General features: G+C 33.6%; 2 protein-coding genes across 4 annotated transcripts; one reads left to right on the top strand and one right to left on the bottom strand.

The window, feature by feature from the left end:
- The first annotated feature begins 664 nt into the window (after positions 1-664).
- Positions 665-5,073, top strand: Bap55 (Brahma associated protein 55kD). The gene is made up of 8 exons (XM_013320373.1): positions 665-984; positions 1,271-1,422; positions 1,530-1,756; positions 2,187-2,304; positions 2,544-2,675; positions 3,092-3,242; positions 3,724-3,924; positions 4,302-5,073. Exons 1-8 carry the CDS (start codon positions 783-785, stop codon positions 4,403-4,405), a joined length of 1,287 nt encoding a protein of 428 aa, XP_013175827.1. The 5' UTR covers positions 665-782; the 3' UTR covers positions 4,406-5,073.
- A 1,346-nt stretch (positions 5,074-6,419) lies between these two features.
- LOC106123961 (uncharacterized) lies at positions 6,420-12,038 on the bottom strand. Of its 3 annotated transcripts, none has more exons than XM_013320380.1 (11): positions 11,826-12,038; positions 11,244-11,319; positions 11,080-11,123; positions 10,241-10,362; positions 9,351-9,460; positions 8,636-8,730; positions 8,264-8,322; positions 7,762-7,942; positions 7,454-7,573; positions 7,219-7,273; positions 6,420-6,703 (listed from the first exon to the last, which is right to left on the bottom strand). In XM_013320380.1, the coding sequence occupies exons 2-11, from the start codon at positions 11,305-11,307 to the stop codon at positions 6,570-6,572; spliced, it is 984 nt and encodes a 327-aa protein (XP_013175834.1). In that variant the 5' UTR covers positions 11,308-11,319; positions 11,826-12,038; the 3' UTR covers positions 6,420-6,569. The 3 variants fall into 3 exon arrangements, with proteins under 3 accessions (XP_013175834.1, XP_013175833.1, XP_013175835.1); XM_013320379.1 differs by lacking the exon at positions 11,826-12,038 and adding an exon at positions 11,672-11,795; XM_013320381.1 differs by lacking the exon at positions 11,826-12,038 and adding an exon at positions 11,672-11,795 and having other exon boundaries at positions 9,396-9,460.
- Between the last annotated feature and the right edge of the window lie 5,607 nt (positions 12,039-17,645).

Here is a 17,645-nt window from a genome sequence, read left to right as displayed (position 1 = left end):
CAAACACGGTTATAAATTTCAAATCAAAATATAACGTGTAATAGACTATAAATAAATTAAAAAACACGTTAGTTTAATTAGATTAGATGCTATATTGTCTTTTTATCGCTTTAAAAAAATGTCTCAGACAAAGTCAGTGCAAATGTCTGATATTAAGTATTTAATAACAGACCGTAACAAGGTCTAAGGATATCGTGTTCACTTCTTTATGTACCTCGTTAGCTCGACAGTTAAGTTCCAGTTACATTTTATCACTGATATATTATCTTCCTTTTTACAGTTTATTAATAAGATTGTTATAATTCAAGAAACGAACGAAAATGTAGACATCATATTATTATGTGATTCAAGTTTGTTATTGAAAGTGATACGTTAATAGCATGTTTAATAAAAAGAATTTAAATAACCTAAAAGAACTTCCTTAAAATATCAAATACCATTAATGTTTCGAAAGGCGGATTTAAAACCACGGCAAGTTAGTCAGTTCACATCCTTAACTCTTAACCAATTGGTGTTAATTAACGATATTGTAACACTTTAATATTAATTTTATTTTAATAAAAACAAATATAAAAAATGCTTTATTAGCATTTTTTCTCTAAATCGATATTCGAGCTTTAACAAAAATCGATTGCTCGCTCTACAATCGCATTCAAAGCGTCATCCACAACCCTAGTGTTGTCAAATTAAGAAATATTTTTGAACGCGATTTCGTACCGCTAGATATTTTCTCGATTTTATGTTAGTTTATTTTTACAATAATTAAGAAAGAGTGATTCAAAATGAGTGGACCCAATGGTATGTTGTATGGTGGTGATGAAATAGGTGCTTTAGTGTTTGATCCGGGACATCATTCATTGCGTGTTGGTTACGCACAAGAAGATACTCCTAAAGCCGATATCCCTGCCGTGATCGGTGTTGGACCTGCTACTCACATTCCTGATGCAGAAGAGAAGGTTCCAGATGGCAATATCACACAGAGCGGTTAGTTAATCATTTCTATTCCACATCATTTTAAATAAAACAAGTCTTAATAATCTCATTTCACATTTATAGATTACTGCTATTATAGATCAATTCGATTGTATTAACAATATGTTGAACATGTTATTGTATATTTAATACACATATACACAATTTTTTTATTATAATATTGTTTGAAAAAGAAGGTTAGAAAAGTTAAACATGATTAAAATAGCAGATTTACAAGACTGTCTTGGCAATATGGATGTATTATACGTTATTATAACGTAATTGTTAACTTTTACAGCTGCAAAAACAGGCAATGAACTCCGCCACTACATTGATGTAACAGAAATTCATGTTCCAAGGCCCGGGATGGAAATACAAACATATATGAAAGATGGGCAGGTCGATAACTGGGATTTATTTGAGAAAATGTTGGACTACTGTTATTCTAAAGTAAGTCACTAAGATTATATCACACATGAGAAAATTGTGATAAAGCAGCAAATTTTGAAACAACTTTTGTGTATAAAATGATAACTAACTTAAGTGTTGTTGTTTAGGTGATCCGTTCTCCATCAGAACATCATCCAGCACTCTTCACTGAGGCGGTATGGACAACAAGACCTGCAAGAGAGAAATTAGCGGAGTTACTGTTTGAGAAGTATCAGGCGCCCGCTTTCTTCCTTGTTAAGAATGCTGTACTTGCTGCATTTGCTAATGGAAAGTCTACAGCTTTAGTGTTAGATGCTGGAGCAAGTCAGACTTCTGCTGTACCAGTTATTGACGGGTAAATATTAAATACATTTTATATGAATCATCATCATCAGCTCACTATACGACCCCACCGAGGGGCTCGGAGCCTACCCAAAGTTAGGGGTGACTAGGCCATAGTCTCATGCTGGCCAAGTGCGGGTTGGTTGACTTCACAAATATTTTTTGAATTTCTTCTGACATGTGTAGATTGAATCGTAATATTGAAAACTTTTCTAGGACACCAAGTCTTCTTTCTTGTCTTATCCCACTTAAGTAGGGCTGGCGCATAAGATTTTTATAAACCTTAAGGTTTTGGCTTATATTTTTATGGCCGGCCACCTGACAGCCCTTACTTGGGAGAAATATTAAATACAACATAAAATATAATTTCTAAGATACCAAGTAAATATATTATTTAGTACTTGTAATAAAATTGTCTCTATATGAGTTATATATGCCAATAGGTATGCCATAGTGTCTGCAGCGGTTCGGTCACCTCTGGGCGGAGACCACCTTGCAGCACAGGCCAAGATAATGCTCAACAACATGCACATACAGATGCTACCTATATACAGCATACAGGTAAACCAATCTACTCTAAATATACAAGCTGTCGTCCGTGACTCCGTCTGCGCAGTATTGAAAAAGACTTAATTAGTAGCCTATGTGTTCTTCAGAATATTTTCTATATGTACAAATTTCATCTAGGTCCGTTCAGCCTTTTGAAGATGTCTTCAAACTTCCATCCATCTAAACATTTGCATTTATAATATTAGTAAGCTTATGCACGTTTTTTAATAATATGTGTCGACAATTTTCAGAGCAAAGAAGTGATAAGAGAACGGGAGAGAGCCAAGTATACGTTGAAGAATCTGCCCGCCGGCCTCACGCAGTCCTGGCAGCAGTATATGCTCAAACGTCAGTACGAAGACTTCTGTCATTGTGTTGCACAAGTGAGTGCTGTTATTATATTGATTTTTACTATACATAATGTTGGTACTTACGATAATAGGTACTTACTAGTATAAAAAAAAGATTTTGATGCAATTTTTTTTTAACTTTGATGATTTAACTCATTGAATCAAATGGTGCGTTAACACGTTCACTGCCATCGATGCGTCTGAAGACTACAAATGTTGGTATAGGTACAGTCAGGGCATTTGGCGGTGTTCGACTTTCAGAAATATTGCCTTATTCTTTCTAAACAGACAAACTACTCTTCTAACAAATAACCAATACGACTGACTGTTCTTTTTTCGTAGACACAGAAAAGTTATGTCATATAAAGTTACGAGTCGTCGTCTAAACGTTCAAACTTGCTATCTTAAACACCGGCAGTTTCCTTGATAGTACATATGTTATGTTGCAGGTGTCAGAGAATCCGTACGAGGAGCGCGTGGCGGCGGCGGTGCCCGGCGTGCACCACGAGTTCCCCGGCGGATACCACCAGGACTTCGGTCCTGAGCGCTTCAAACTCACTGAGTGCCTCTTCGAGCAGACCATGGGCGCTGCACAACTAGGTTACACTCAAATACTCTTCCTCATCAGCTCAAACAAGTTCTCAACTCTTAGGGCTCGAATCTCGCCTAAGGTAGTGAGAAATCATAATAAGCGAAAGTCATTTTTGCTCTTATACGATACTAGCGCCAAAATGGCGAAAAATTATACATAGCCATGCACTGGCTATATCCAGGTCAGTGGCATACAACATGTGAATAACATGCGTAAAAAAGAAATGCATTTAGATATAACGGCTGATACGAATGTACAGTCCGGTGAATTCCCCATCGAAAGGGGATATACATAGGAGGAACAAAGGAGTTTATGGGGTAATCTTCCCATCCGGAAGATAATTCCACATCCACATCCACCCCGGGGCGCGGAGTTTGCATAAAACATTTCCTTCTGGAAAAAGAGGATGTAAGGAAGAGAACATACTGTGACAACCCTTGTTATATATAGCTTGTCCAGGTCATGCAGTATGGTGTATGTGTGTTGCAGTATGCAGTGCAGCGGGAGCATGCGACGCGGACGCGCGGCCCGCGCTGTGGGGCGGTGTGGTGGCGTGCGGCGGACTGAGCGCGCTGGCGGGCTGGCCTGACCGCGTCGCCAGGGAGCTGGCAGCGCGCGCACCCTCCAGCCACCGCCTCAAGACGCACGCAGCACCATCCCCACAGGAGAGACGATTTGCTGCATGGCTAGGTATTTGAGACTCGCAATTAACTTTGATTCCTTTCATAATGGAAGCTAGCGCTCGCGATTCAGACTGCGATGAATAAAAACAAGATAAATAAATAGCCTGTGTGTACTACAAGACTATGTTCTACATGTGTGCCAAATTTTATCAAAATCCGTTGAACTGTTCTGGAAATACCTTCAAACTAAGATCCAATCATCTATCTAAATCTATCATTTGGCGTCAAGAATGGACTGTCAACTGTCAATTTTTATACGTCATTCTAGCTATTAAAAAAAAACATTTTTTTTCTCTGAACATATTTAGTAATTTGCTTTAACGTAAAATCTCGTTTTAATACTAACTATAATTTATATTTACATCTTAATCTTTTATTTTGCAGGTGGATCAATCCTGGCATCGATCGGTTCCTTCCAGCAGATGTGGATCTCTTCTCAGGAGTATGATGAGGGAGGCAAAGGTCAGCTGGAGAGGAAGTGTCCCTAGCACATAGAGTGCCCTCAACGATGAACTCAAAGTGTTTAGTATCATGGACTGTGTATTTTTTACATTTAACTGTAGAAATCTACTTTAAATTCTATTTACCGTGGGTTTCCAAGATCAAAATTTCAGTATAAAACATCTTGTTATCTCTGATGACAATATGTTTAATACAAAAAATTTGATGTCAGAAACCCACAGTTAACAAAACAGATTACAATAAAAAGTGTCACTGAAATGGAGTTCTATTTTAAGGTTTTGACTATTTCTATTGTTAATAATATCGATTTGGACAATTTCTAAATCTTATTTGGGCTTTCTCGGATGAAATTTACCTTTTAACAACCGAATAGGATTTGAAATATTGGAATTTTATTGTATTTTATTCAATAATCTGAATTTCACTTTTAAAAGTCCGATTATGTAGTAAATTTATAAAATCTATTTAGAAAACTTCAAACTGGAACTATGAATAAACTTAATAGTGAATCATTTACTGTGGGTTTCTGAGACCAAAAGTCGTCGTTTAAAACATGTTATCTCTGTTTGGTGGTAGATACAGGGATAATACGTTTTATATAGATATTTCGGTCTCCGAAACCAACCGTTAAATTGATAAATTTATACAATGTTTAAAATTTTCATTGTCCCAATGTAGAAATCTTAATTATTGTAATATTTAAGTTTACTTATAAGAATAATTTTACTTTAGATTTACTAAAGAAATAAAATAGATTATGTATATTTTATTTTGATATTATTTTTTATTTAAAAACCATCCCTAAATGATGTATGAAAGGAAAATTGCAGGATATGAGTGTAGCATTCGTTGCGTTAGATTTGGCTCGTTCACGTACCGACACGTGCTACCGGTCCAAAGGTCATCGACTGACGCCGCACTCTCTCCGGCATGTACTTATGGAGTGTACGCTCGAGACAAAGGAAAAAATAAAACAAAAACATATAAAATTAATTAAAAGCCTTTATTTAACATAATACTTTAATCGTATTTATTTTGCATTTATTATGAATTCTTACAGCTCCGTAATGACGTAATTTTTTCACAATATCTATGACAAATTCTATAAAAAAATATTTATTCTTTTATTAATTACTGTTCAAGGAGTTTTTACAGTTTAGTTGCCATTTACTAATAGGAAAAAGAAGAAATTTATATTTTCGAATTCAGTAATGTCAGATCAGTTTTCTATGTCTTTTTGCTATTCATGTTCTACGATATTAAGTTAATTATCAAATAAGGGTTTTTTATTAAAACCCCTGTACAATTACTAAATACTGCAATTATATATTATTAAGTAACAGAAAAACTATCATATATTTAATTTTTCACAATATTAAAAGCGAAAATGCACACAAAATGTACTTTTAACAAAAGATTTTATTGATATCATTTAAGTGAATAATAAAATGACAAATAAATTTTATAACATACTAGTCCTCGCCCGCGACTCCGTACGCGCGTAAAAAAAACTAGCCTATGTGTTCTTCCAGACTATGATGTACATGTATGCCAAATTTCATTAAAATCCGTTGAGCCGTTCCAGAGATAACTTCAAACATACATCTAAACATTCGCATTTATAATATTAGTAAGACTATACGATGTTTTTAAATATTGTGCAGATAATACAATGTACTTTATTAAGAAAATAACCCGACATATGTTACACAATAACTCTATGGAGGAAACACAAACAATAGTTTGTCGAAAGGTGGGTAGTAAATAAACGTCCCTCAATCTCACTGCATAGTTGAGGACTTTTTTTTACTACCCAGGTGGATTGAAAGTTCGTTCACAATGCAAGTTATATACGTACGTATTACAACTATCAGTGCGTCTCCACTGTTGTAACACTATAACATGATTTGATAAGAACAGAAATCTACTGTTTACTAAAGAAACGCTGTGCGATCTAATTACAAATTTCGTGAAATTAGATCACAATTATATATTGTTTTTTGTTTTGGCGTCCATAAATTACGTGAGGTGTTTTTTTTAAATTTAACATCTAGTGCCTTATGTCTGAACATCTAATATATTTGCCTTGATATGACTAATAGTAACAACCGGGCAACTCTAGTATCACACTACACTGAAAGTTACAAGTTACCCGCGTGGGTAGGAAATTAAATTCTGTGTGTGGTAAGTTCAGCAAGTATTAGCTCCGTGGTCCTGCTCTATGTGCAACTTGAAGGTCTGCCGGGAGGAGGACTCGAAGCCGCAAGCACCGCACACCAGCACATCTGCAGCCGCCACCTCCGCGCTGTCCAGGTACACCTTGTCTATACACAACAAAAAAACATCTTAAGAAAAACAAAATAAAAAAAAATTGACACTGCATCTCTGAACTGACAATAATCGGAAAACTATTTTTTTATATTATTATATAAGATTGGCGTTTCTAGCAAACTGCCACATAAATTCGCCGAAATAGCGAAACAACCATAGACGTCCAGTTTTAGAAGCGTTGTGCTTCAACACAAAAAGAGAATATTTCTAAAAATTAGTCCTTCAAAGACAGAATGACTTACTCGAGGCCTGTCTTCTGAGTGGTCTTGGTACTACCTCTATAAATGGACTGGCTATAAGACGTAGTATTCTGTGCCTATTTGATTTTCGCCATTTTGTCGTTGTTGGTAGGGGTGGTGTGGCTTCAAACTAATATACATAGTATTAACTATCAAGTCACATCAACGGACGCATTTATGTTGGCTGTCATTTTGATGTAATCGCCTATTAATTTATAAAGGCCGAGTAGAACATAATTTTAGATGTAACATGGCCAATGAATACTCACTGCTTATAGCTTCGTCGTCAGCTTCCACGTGCTTCTCTTTGACGTGTTTCATTAGCTAGAAAATATTCACAATTATATTTTAATAAAAAAAAAAAAAAACTTTTGAAATGTTTAAAAATTAGACTTAATTTCACATTTCGCCCAAAACTTAGCGCAAAACCGAACAAACCAGTTTCGATCGGACACTAGAATTCTCTAATGTGCTTATCCCTGTGTGTGAAGGCGTTAATATTACCTGCCAATGTGTGGAGCCCCTGTACGGACAGCGCGCACACTGCAGGGTAATGGGTGACGTCAGCCAGCCCCCGCGCCGCCGCCCCGCACCGCTACCCCCGCCACCCGCGTGTTCCGCCGCCTACAAAGTAGTAACAATTGGTAGAAAAGTGTAGAAATTAGTAGAAAGCTGTAGTAGAAAACATCAAAGCTGTAGACAACTATGAAAATAAAAAATCTACTAAATATTACAAATTGGTAGAAAACGGTAACTTTTGGTAGAATTTGTATAAAACGGTGGAATGTGGTAATCTTTGGGAGCAATGTAACCTTGTGTGCGGTGAGTTCTTTGATAGCGTTGCATTGGAAGCTGCACAGCTTGCAGGAGTAGAGGAATAGCTTGAAGCTGGGCGAGGCGAGCAGCTCGTGCGGTGGGGGCAGCTCCCCGCGCCGCCGCCGCCCTCGCCCCCGGCCCCTGCTGGCCCCCACACCACCACTGGACGACAGCTTCCTGTAAAATATTCAACCAGACGGGCTATAAGCTGTGATATTTGTGTCCATTTCGTTTTCGCTTAACATTATTTCTTGTTTAACTTCTGAATCACCAACTATACTTCTCAATGGACTTACAGAACCCCAGGGTGTCTTTAACTTTTATCTCACATAGCAGTTGCCCGCGACTTTACGCGAAATTAAAACTTGTAATAAATACAATCCCAACAGTGAAAGAATATTTCTAAAATGGTTCAAAACTTTCAGAGATTAATTCCTTGTTAAAAATCAAATGTTTAATTTCTATAATATTACTAAAGATTTCCTAAAGGTGACATACTTAGCTTTCTGTAAGGCTTTAGCTCTTTCCAATATTTCTGCAGGTGAAGGTGCCGGCTTCTGTAAATATATACAATAAGAAATATTAACAAACTCTATGATAGATAAAAAAAAAATGCCGAGTTACTTATTGTTAGAAAAGCTTGTTTGTTGAAAATGTTTCTTAACCCTTTCTCATATCTTACTAATATAAATGCGAATGTTCAGATGGATGCATGGATGTTTGTTTGAAGTTATCTCTGGAACTGCTCAACAGATCTCGATGAAATTTGGCATACATATAGAACATAGTCTGGAAGAACACATAGGCTACTCTTTAATTAAGCGCGGACAGAGTCGCGGACGAAAGCTAGCGTTTTAATAAAAATATTACCAATGGCGATGGTTTCTTTATTGGAGATTGCTGCAGGAACATCAGTGGACCATCAGCACCGTCCACCATGACATATGTCTCTTGATTCTCCGTATCTGTTAGTATAAAATATTTTATTTTATTACAAGGCAAGGTAATATGATAAAATTATGTCACTAATAAAGTGTGAAATTCGTCAGTTTATTATCTGGCTAGTTGTTAAATTAACAATAACAACTTCACTTTTACTATTTTTGTTACTTATATAAAAATACTAGTTGTTGCCCGAGACTCCGTCCGTGCGGAATTAAAAGAAACTTTATTAGTAGCCTATGTGTTCTTCCAGACTATGTCCTACATCTATACCTAATCTCATCAAGATCTGTTAAGCCGTTCTAGAGATACTTTCAAACAAACTTCCATCTAAACATTCGCATTTATAATATTAGTAAGATTTGTTCCATTTACAATGTCATGGATAACAATCTGACAGTAATATTACTAATATTATAAATGCGAATGTTTAGATGGATGTTTGTTTGAAAGTCTCTCTAGAACGGCTCAACAGATCTTGATAAAATTTGGCACAAATGTAGAACATAATCTTGAAGAACTAGGCTACTAATAAGTTTTTTTTAATTCCCCGTGAACTGAGTCCCGGTCAATCGCTAGTATTTCATGATAAAGTTAAAGAGATATTAATTTTTTTTGGTTGGTTTCAATATCATTCTTTTACCTTCCCCATCTTCAGTGGTTTGCAAAACACAAGTAACAGTTTCACCTTCATTGCTCTCAGATGAATCTGCAGTTGTCACCAACTGGTAAGACTCCTGACCATCTTCACTCCTGTGGAAAATAAACAAAAATGTAGCAATGGACATTTTATATATGAAGAAATAATATATTGCATTTAGCTATACCTTAGACTGCATGTTCTTTGCATCTTAAAACTTAACGAGTTCTTTTTTGAAAAATTTATCTTACAAATATTATAAACTAGCTGTCGCCCGCGACTTCGTCCGCGTGGATATATAAAAAACTTAATTAGTGTAGCACACCAATCCATCCATCAACATCACATCCATCTAAACATTCGCATTTATAATATTAGTAAATTAAATAAAAAGAAGAATTTTCAAGGCATAAATTCGAAAAAAATGAATAAATAGTATCATGTCCGTCTCCATGCTCTCAGCTACCTCTTCACCAATTTTCAGGCATATCAATAAAGCCGTTCTTGAGTTATTAATAGTGTAACTAACACGACTTTCTTTTATATATAGATATATAGATGTGAATGTTTAGATGGATGTTTGTTAGAAGGTATCTTCATAACAGTTGCATGGATCTAGCTGAAATTTACCATAGATGTAGAATATAGTCTTTAGAATAAGAAAAGTCTAGAGTATAGAAGAACTTTAAGGCTACAAAACAAGTTTTTTTTATTCAGGACAAAGCCCAAGGCTATATCTAGTAAATTTATATAAGTAGGAAAAAGTTATGATGTTTTCTCTTATAATATAATGACTAAGTTTTTGTTAAATAAACTGTGCATTTTTATATTTAATTAAATAAATAAGGACAGACAGTACAAAAACTTATCAAGTTGTCAAAACACAAACTCACCGAACCAACGTTAAGTTTAGTAAGTCCACCATCATGTTCTTACTTGAGTCCAGAACTTGCATATATTTCATACCATCACTGCTCTCTCCTGCCTCCAACACATGACCATCTAAACTCTCCAGCTGGGATTATAATATACATTTTTTAATAAAAAAAAAATAACATACATAAGACTGTAACATAGTTAAGGTTAGTCCTAACAGTTTTTTTTATATATCAAAAGGTGGCAAACGAGCGAGCGGACACCTGAAATCGCGGAAATAGCGAAGTGACCGTTGTCCATAGACTTATGACAATAGCATAAGCGTTGCCTACCTTTTATTGACGGAGGAGAGGATGCACAGAAAAAAATATTTTCCCTTTCCGTGCATCCTCTCATCCGGAAAGTCCACTTCCATTTCCCATCCTTTCCTTATAAGAAAAAAGGTGGGAAGGGAAAGAGGAATTTCAAATGAGATTTCCATAGGTGTAAATTAAAATCTACTGGAATAACACCTTATTTCTATTGAACTTTTTGAAATCTACTGGAATAACACCTTATTTCTATTGAACTTTTTGTTTATCTTGTACAAGGAAATGTTTGATTAATCAATCATATTCACATCTCATTATCCAGTAATTTCAATCATCTTGCTTCTTACTAATATTAAAAAGTTTAAATGGATGGATGGATGTTTTTTCAAAGGTATCTCTGTAACACCTCAATGGATCTTGACAAATTTTGGTACAGATGAAGAACATAGTCTAGAAAAACACATAGGCTAGTAATTAAGTTTTTTTTTTTGTTTAAGTCAATGCAGTCAAGGGCGACAGCTACTTGTTAAATAAAAAATGCTCACCTGCGCTTTATCAAATGAAGTCACCTCAACAATTTCTAATTGATCTAAAATCAAAAAATATTATTAATGAATGTAAAATGATAAAAATAGTTTCAAAACGATGACTTCAACTCATAATCAGTATCAAGATATTTTTCTACATATAATTTTGTAAAAATACACACCATCTTTGAAATGTGAAGACAACAATCGTGCAGATGATGATTCTCCATGTTCCTCATCAGACATGATTTATACAGCCTGAAAAACAAGTTTTTTTGTTAATACAGGAGCTAATACAAGGTAGTTACAATCCTTATGTTGGTTTATAGAATTAGTTCGAAAGGTATTTGTTGTAATTCCTGAATAAATATGGAGATGCACTATAGATAATTTTTCTATCATCTTGAACTTGCGACAAACTTGTTAACCTAAACAGCAATTTAGACTTAAGAGAGTCTGCTCTTATAGGTTATGTAAGCATTCTTATTTGAAGGCATATTTTGTGATTTTACTATTAAATAACAATAATGAAAAAGAAATATCTTTTGCATTCTAATAAATATAAATCTACTTGGTTTTTGACATTAGATGTAGAGCCACGCGTACGTACATTTTGATAAACATGGTCTGTTCTTTTATTTACAATTTAGCGTAATAGGAAGCAAACATCACAAAAATATTGAAAATCTTAGTAAACGAAGCTATTTGCAAAGACATAAACATTATATTTATACGTCAAAAACAAAATTTTATTGCAACACTACCTTTCGTGGTGTTTCTATAATGACGATAATTTGTATATTGTTAAATTGCAACAATCGTCTCCTACTATTTAATGGCAACAATATACTTGATTTGTATGAATAAACGTAATGGAAAACTAAGTAAACAACACTATTAACAACAGAGAGAACAATAACAAATATATTAGTGCAACATCGCCATTGTCAAAGTTGATGAAACAATTTCTATTGAAGCAGTTTTATTTCTATCGTGCAACGATTTAAAGTTTTAAGACCATGAAGTTGCCATAGTTAAAAACAACAAAGCCTTGTTAAAATATTTTTCCTTGGAAAATATAAAATACAAAGATGGTTTGACTAAGCATTGAATTATAAGGAAAGATTTCAATAAAAGTATACCATTTAGCGCAAGTCAAGGCCTCATTAAAGTAAATGTATAAAACAATAACGAATAATCTTGGAAAGATACAACTAAGAAATATTTTAGATCAAACGAAAACTTTCAAATTTTCTTCTAAATATTATAATAAACACGTATCAAAACTGAAAAAGGCATTTCGATTTCAATTTAGTTTTTAACCTTGCATATTTAATGTACTCTTTGCCTTGCATTCTTGGCGCCTAATGGTACATGTGAATAATGGAACGTAATGTTAGTATAACCACATGTTTATATAATAAATGCGGACAATATCCCGGTACTATGACACCAGTCTGAATTTTTCTCAATTTTCGGGAGAATCCAATAGAAAGTTAATTCCAAAAACAATGCGTATTTCTTAAATTATATATGTAATTGAAATTACATTAGGGAAAGAATAATTATTGGTATGATCTTTGCTAAATAGCTTAAAAAATTAGCTCATACTTTTAAAGGGATACAGGATGGGTGTAGGAAAAAATATAAATTGTATATTAAGGATGTGTAGAAAATATTAGTTTTTCTATACTAACAATGTTTGAAAATTGTACCATAAAAAATAAAAATGTTTTAATAGCAATATTTGAAAAAACAACTTTTGGCGGGAAATAAATAGAAATGGGGAAAATTGGAAAGCCAACCTGGGGATACTAAATGGAGACAGAGATATGCAAAAATCAATAACGAACACTAAAATTACACAGACGTAGTTGATTTCTCACTCATTGTCTCTTTCTCTCTAGTGAAAAATACGTAAGCCACGTTGAGAACTGAAAATTTAAACAATACGCTTAATATAAACAAAAATATAAGAGAAACTGATGAAAATATGAATACTTGCATTGAATTAATACTCCCTGTATAGAATATTATTCAAATAATCAATTGATGTCGCTGTTTTCGTAGAAAGTTCTAAATCACGCTATCAAAATTTATTTTCAATTTGAATATATAAAGAAAAGTTGAGCAATACTGTCGGGGAGGTCCGTAGCTACTCCGTAAGCCGGTGTTGCGAGGATCCGGTCTAACTCCTTGCTACAGTTATATCGACAAATCGGTTCTAATTAAGTGAAAGTTGAAGATGATAAGCGCTCTATGAAGACATGATAATAAATGCTAAAGAGGAGCTTGGTCTCTCACCCCCACGGCAGTAGCTAATATGACCTCCTTTTTGTTTTTTCTTTTCCTCTAAATTTGTGTCTCAACAATTTATATCGTATTGTTTTGTATTATTTTTGTTTTTATTTTTTTTATGTTTGTTTTATTATATTTAATAATGATAATTATCATTATAATATCTTAGTAACTATTTATAATAGTTTATTAATAGACTTCAAAAAGGATTAGATTCTCAATGCGTCTGTGTTTTTATACTTATTACAACTAAAAATGAACCAAATATAATTTTTTTTATCAAATTGTTTTAAATTCTTTCATTTTAATACGTTTTTAAAAATAAATCACAGCTTTATTTTAAAAATCGCCTCCATACTTTTGTATCCTATGTCGTAAAAGTATGTACACAATAATAGATGGCGCTTAAATGCATAAGATTTTTATTTTATTCCTAAATTAAATTCAATGTGTTTGGTATCGTGTGTTGAAGGCAAGTGTAGATGGCGTTGTTTACGTCCGACGAATACAATTTTATAACTACGCAAAATGCTAGCTAAAAACCCTATAAGGAAAGTTTAGTCTATATAATCTCATAAGAAAATTTCCCATATATATCATCTTCACGTGGTTTTGATACTTAGCAAAAAAAAAAATTTGAACTCCGTCAAAATTTATTTTAAAATCCTTCGTTCAGTTGTTGTAGAGTTCCAATAGGAAAAATAAAGTGACAATAAAGATAAAGTTATAAAAATTAGGGACAATAACATTCACAATGTTGTCGAATTTTAATCCATTTATTCAATGTATTTGTGGTTACTAATGCAAAGAATATATTGGCTATAAAAAATGAAAAATTTCCTCCAAAAGAATCGGATATTATAAAAGAAATATTAGAAAAAGATGCAAAAGGAAGTCGAAGCGGCTACATCGGTGTCTGTGAGAAGTACTCTCGTTTTAGTTTTAAAGAACTGTTTTATTTTATTCCATTTCAATATGATACCCATACATGACGACATTGATAACGACGACATATTCAGAGGCGGAGGATTAGACCGGCCCTCACACCAGCACCGGCTTACCGCGTAGCCTAGGACTCCCCCGACAGTATAGGTGCCGGTTTGCATATATACTTACGATCTAGAAAACATCGAAAGCGTGTTTCAGCTTTCGTTTTCTGATTGGCTGGCGTTGAATCGATTTACACGTCTGACGTCATCGAAGTGATGTCCCACACTTTATGCAATGCATCATTTTTACACATGTTTCTTACACTACGACAATTTTACTTATTAGATTTTTTTTAATAGCTTCTAATAGGAAAACCAGTTGGAGGTTATGAATCCTTATATGTACATACAATGATAACATTCTGAATAGGATTTTTGAATTAGGCAATAACTTTTTACTTTTCTATTAAAGTTGAATACTTTCACACCATCAGCATAAATAATTCACATTTCATTTATTTTTCTGTTATTAGGAGATATATAGAGAGAAAAGAGAGAATATTCTAATACAAATCTAGTTTCACAGAAAAATAATTATCGTTTAGTAATCGCTTGACATTTTTTTATCGTTACTACACATTTTAAAAATAGATTATATCGTTGTAAAAATTGACTGTGTCCCATCTCTATGTTCCTCCTAAGTGGAATGTGATTGATATTATAATTTACATAAGCAGACTTCTAAAATCGTCTTTTTTTAGTTTTCTCCTTAATATTTTTTTGGAATTTTCTTTTTAGCTTTCTATATGTTTTAAGTTTTTAAGTTTAATATAAATTTAAAAATCGAATGTTCCCTTTTTAATTCCTTGCAGTTTTATAGCGATCTCTTTTGTTGTCGTTAGTAGATGTTTTAAACCAAAGGCTAGTCTCATAGTTAACGCCTGGAAACATTGTAGTTCACAGAATTTCGAATAGATGGGGCTCTATAAAACATAAAAGAATGAAAAACTTTTTAAAGAGAAATCAAACAGTACCAAATCAGAACGCCCTGTTTTTAATACGTAATTATTTGGTTTTTTCAATCTACTGAATTTTAATTATAAAGAGCTTAAACGTTAAATAGTAAACTGCAAACGTGAGATTGTGAGTTCCAATTCCCTATTTAATTCTTTTAGTATAAATATAGTCGTATTTTCATTTTTTTCAATCCAATAACAACAAACAAGATATCTACAAGTATAGGCCAATTTTTATAAAACACTAAAATGAGTTCTGAGTTTAATAATTATGATTTTTTTTAGTATAAAGTGGCAAAAAAAATAAGCGGCCACCTCAATTCACCAAAATAGCAAATAGGATATTTTCCCTTCCAAATGGACCATAGAAAATACTTTAATATGATCCATTAAGATTAATTTAATAGCCGCAGACTGCATACGACTACTTCGTACCGACTCAGACAACGTTCTACTTTCTACAGGCTTAACGCTTCGTTGAACTTTTGTTAAGGCGAAGATCTACGAAACTGAGAAAACACAATTTAACAAATAAATGTAATTCTATTTTTTTATACTCTCTTTTTTATGGCTCTCGTTTTTCCTTGATATGGTAAAGACTTTATCATTAATACTCTCAAAAAAAATTAAGTTCAAATTTACATTTTTCTTATTGATTTATGAGCTTTTTTATTATAATACAACAATATGGCGATTAATTCTACCTATTAAAGGACCGTGAAATATTTATTTTTTTACTAGCTTTCTGTATAGACATCGTCCTCACGGCGTAAATCAACTAAATAATATAAAAATATTAAAGGCACAAAATTAAACTTGCTTTAAAGATACTTCCCCTTAACAAGTTACATTGAAATCAGATTCCCGTTCCCATCCCTCCCTGGGCGGTTTCTACAGAGCACTTTATTACAGAGATATTAAATATTACATTTTAATGTTATTTTCAGTCATAAAGAAAGTTGACTAACTTTATTTCCGTAAAAGTATTTGAATTTAAGAATTATTTTTAAGTTAATGAGAATAAAAACCAATTAGAGTAAAAAGTCTAGAGTTCTCCATTTAAGAAGATATAATAAGAGGTAGAGTATGGATTGAGAAAGGGTAGAGACACATATATTAATTTGTTTATTCAATAATTATACACTGAAGGTTATTTCTTCGATCATTGTGCGTTTTGCAAAACGTCAGTGTTTCCGTTAGTTGACCTTAATTTTATTTTGCGGCGCATTGATTCTTCGCGGTAGCTCTGAAGCGTTCATTACACTGTGAAAGTTCTGAATCACGCTATTGATATTTTTGCAAGTGTCAGCATATAAGAAAGCAAAGAGACTACATACTCAGGGAGTCCGTAGCCACACGGTGAGGCGGTACTGCGCAGCCGTCATAACAAGTATGCGCATGCCTCAAGTTTAGACCTTGTCACCGTCGCAATAAGACCCAAACTTCAACATTTGCCATTCTGTCGACTAGAAGAAATTGCTAGGCTTTAGTTACTGTAACTCAGTTACCCCGCGACACATTGGAATGACGAATGCTTGGACTTGCAATAAAATATGCCTGACAGCACCTGTGTGGCGAATTTGACTCCTGTTTTGTAGAAAATAGAGTTTATTTTACTTTACATTTCTTATATTACAACTTTTTTAGTCTATATTAATGTCACGAGATATAATATTCATTAAATTATCTTACTAATATTATAAATGCGAATGTTTAGATGCTTAGAGGGATGTTTGTTTGCAGTTATCTCCTGAACGACTGAACGGATCTCGATGAAATTTGGTATAGATGTAGAACATAGTCTGGAAGAACATATAGGCTACTTTTTAATACCGTGCGAACGGAGTCACGGGCGACAACTAGATACATTTTATTTGTAGCTGTTCTCCAGCAATATTATTTAATATTATTTTAACAAAACTAAACTTTAATCAACATTTTACGTTTCCAGTTGAGTTCCAAAACTAAATTAAGGATTTGTAACTCTATACAATCACGATTAATTAAAAAAATAAAAAAGCTGTTTATTCTTTCAATTCTAAATTATACACCCTTTATTAAAATCACCATCGAAATAAGTCTAGAAATAGACAAATCTTTTATCTCCAGTCTCTACCTGTCTATAAGAAAAGAGCGTGAACGTTTTAGCGTTTAAGCGCTCATAAAGAAAATAACTACGAATACAACTATAATTTCAAAGGCCGGCAACACATCTGCGGTTCCTCTGGTATTACTGATGTCCATGAGCATCGTTGAACACCTCGGTGTTCCCCCTGCTCGTTTGCCCCATACTGTTATAAAAAAAATTAGGTTCGTTGTACTTACTAAGACTAACTAAAAC

Source organism: Papilio xuthus, unplaced genomic scaffold (genome assembly GCF_000836235.2).
Source record: "Papilio xuthus unplaced genomic scaffold, Pxut_1.1 DF825946.1, whole genome shotgun sequence".
Lineage (NCBI taxonomy): Eukaryota > Metazoa > Arthropoda > Insecta > Lepidoptera > Papilionidae > Papilio > Papilio xuthus.
This window is presented reverse-complemented; position numbering and strand designations above follow the sequence as displayed.

Excerpts from the sequence above, each read along its gene's own strand:
- Bap55 (XM_013320373.1), top strand. The coding sequence starts at position 783 with ATGAGTGGACCCAATGGTATGTTGTATGGTGGTGATGAAATAGGTGCT. Across the intron at positions 1,423-1,529 it reads TGGACTACTGTTATTCTAAA|GTGATCCGTTCTCCATCAGA; the intron begins GTAAGTCACTAA and ends GTTGTTGTTTAG. Across the intron at positions 3,925-4,301 it reads ACGATTTGCTGCATGGCTAG|GTGGATCAATCCTGGCATCG; the intron begins GTATTTGAGACT and ends TTTATTTTGCAG.
- LOC106123961 (XM_013320380.1), bottom strand. The coding sequence starts at position 11,307 with ATGTCTGATGAGGAACATGGAGAATCATCATCTGCACGATTGTTGTCT. Across the intron at positions 11,124-11,243 it reads GTCTTCACATTTCAAAGATG|ATCAATTAGAAATTGTTGAG; the intron begins GTGTGTATTTTT and ends TTTTGATTTTAG. Across the intron at positions 9,461-10,240 it reads CTAAACTTAACGTTGGTTCG|GAGTGAAGATGGTCAGGAGT; the intron begins GTGAGTTTGTGT and ends TATTTTCCACAG.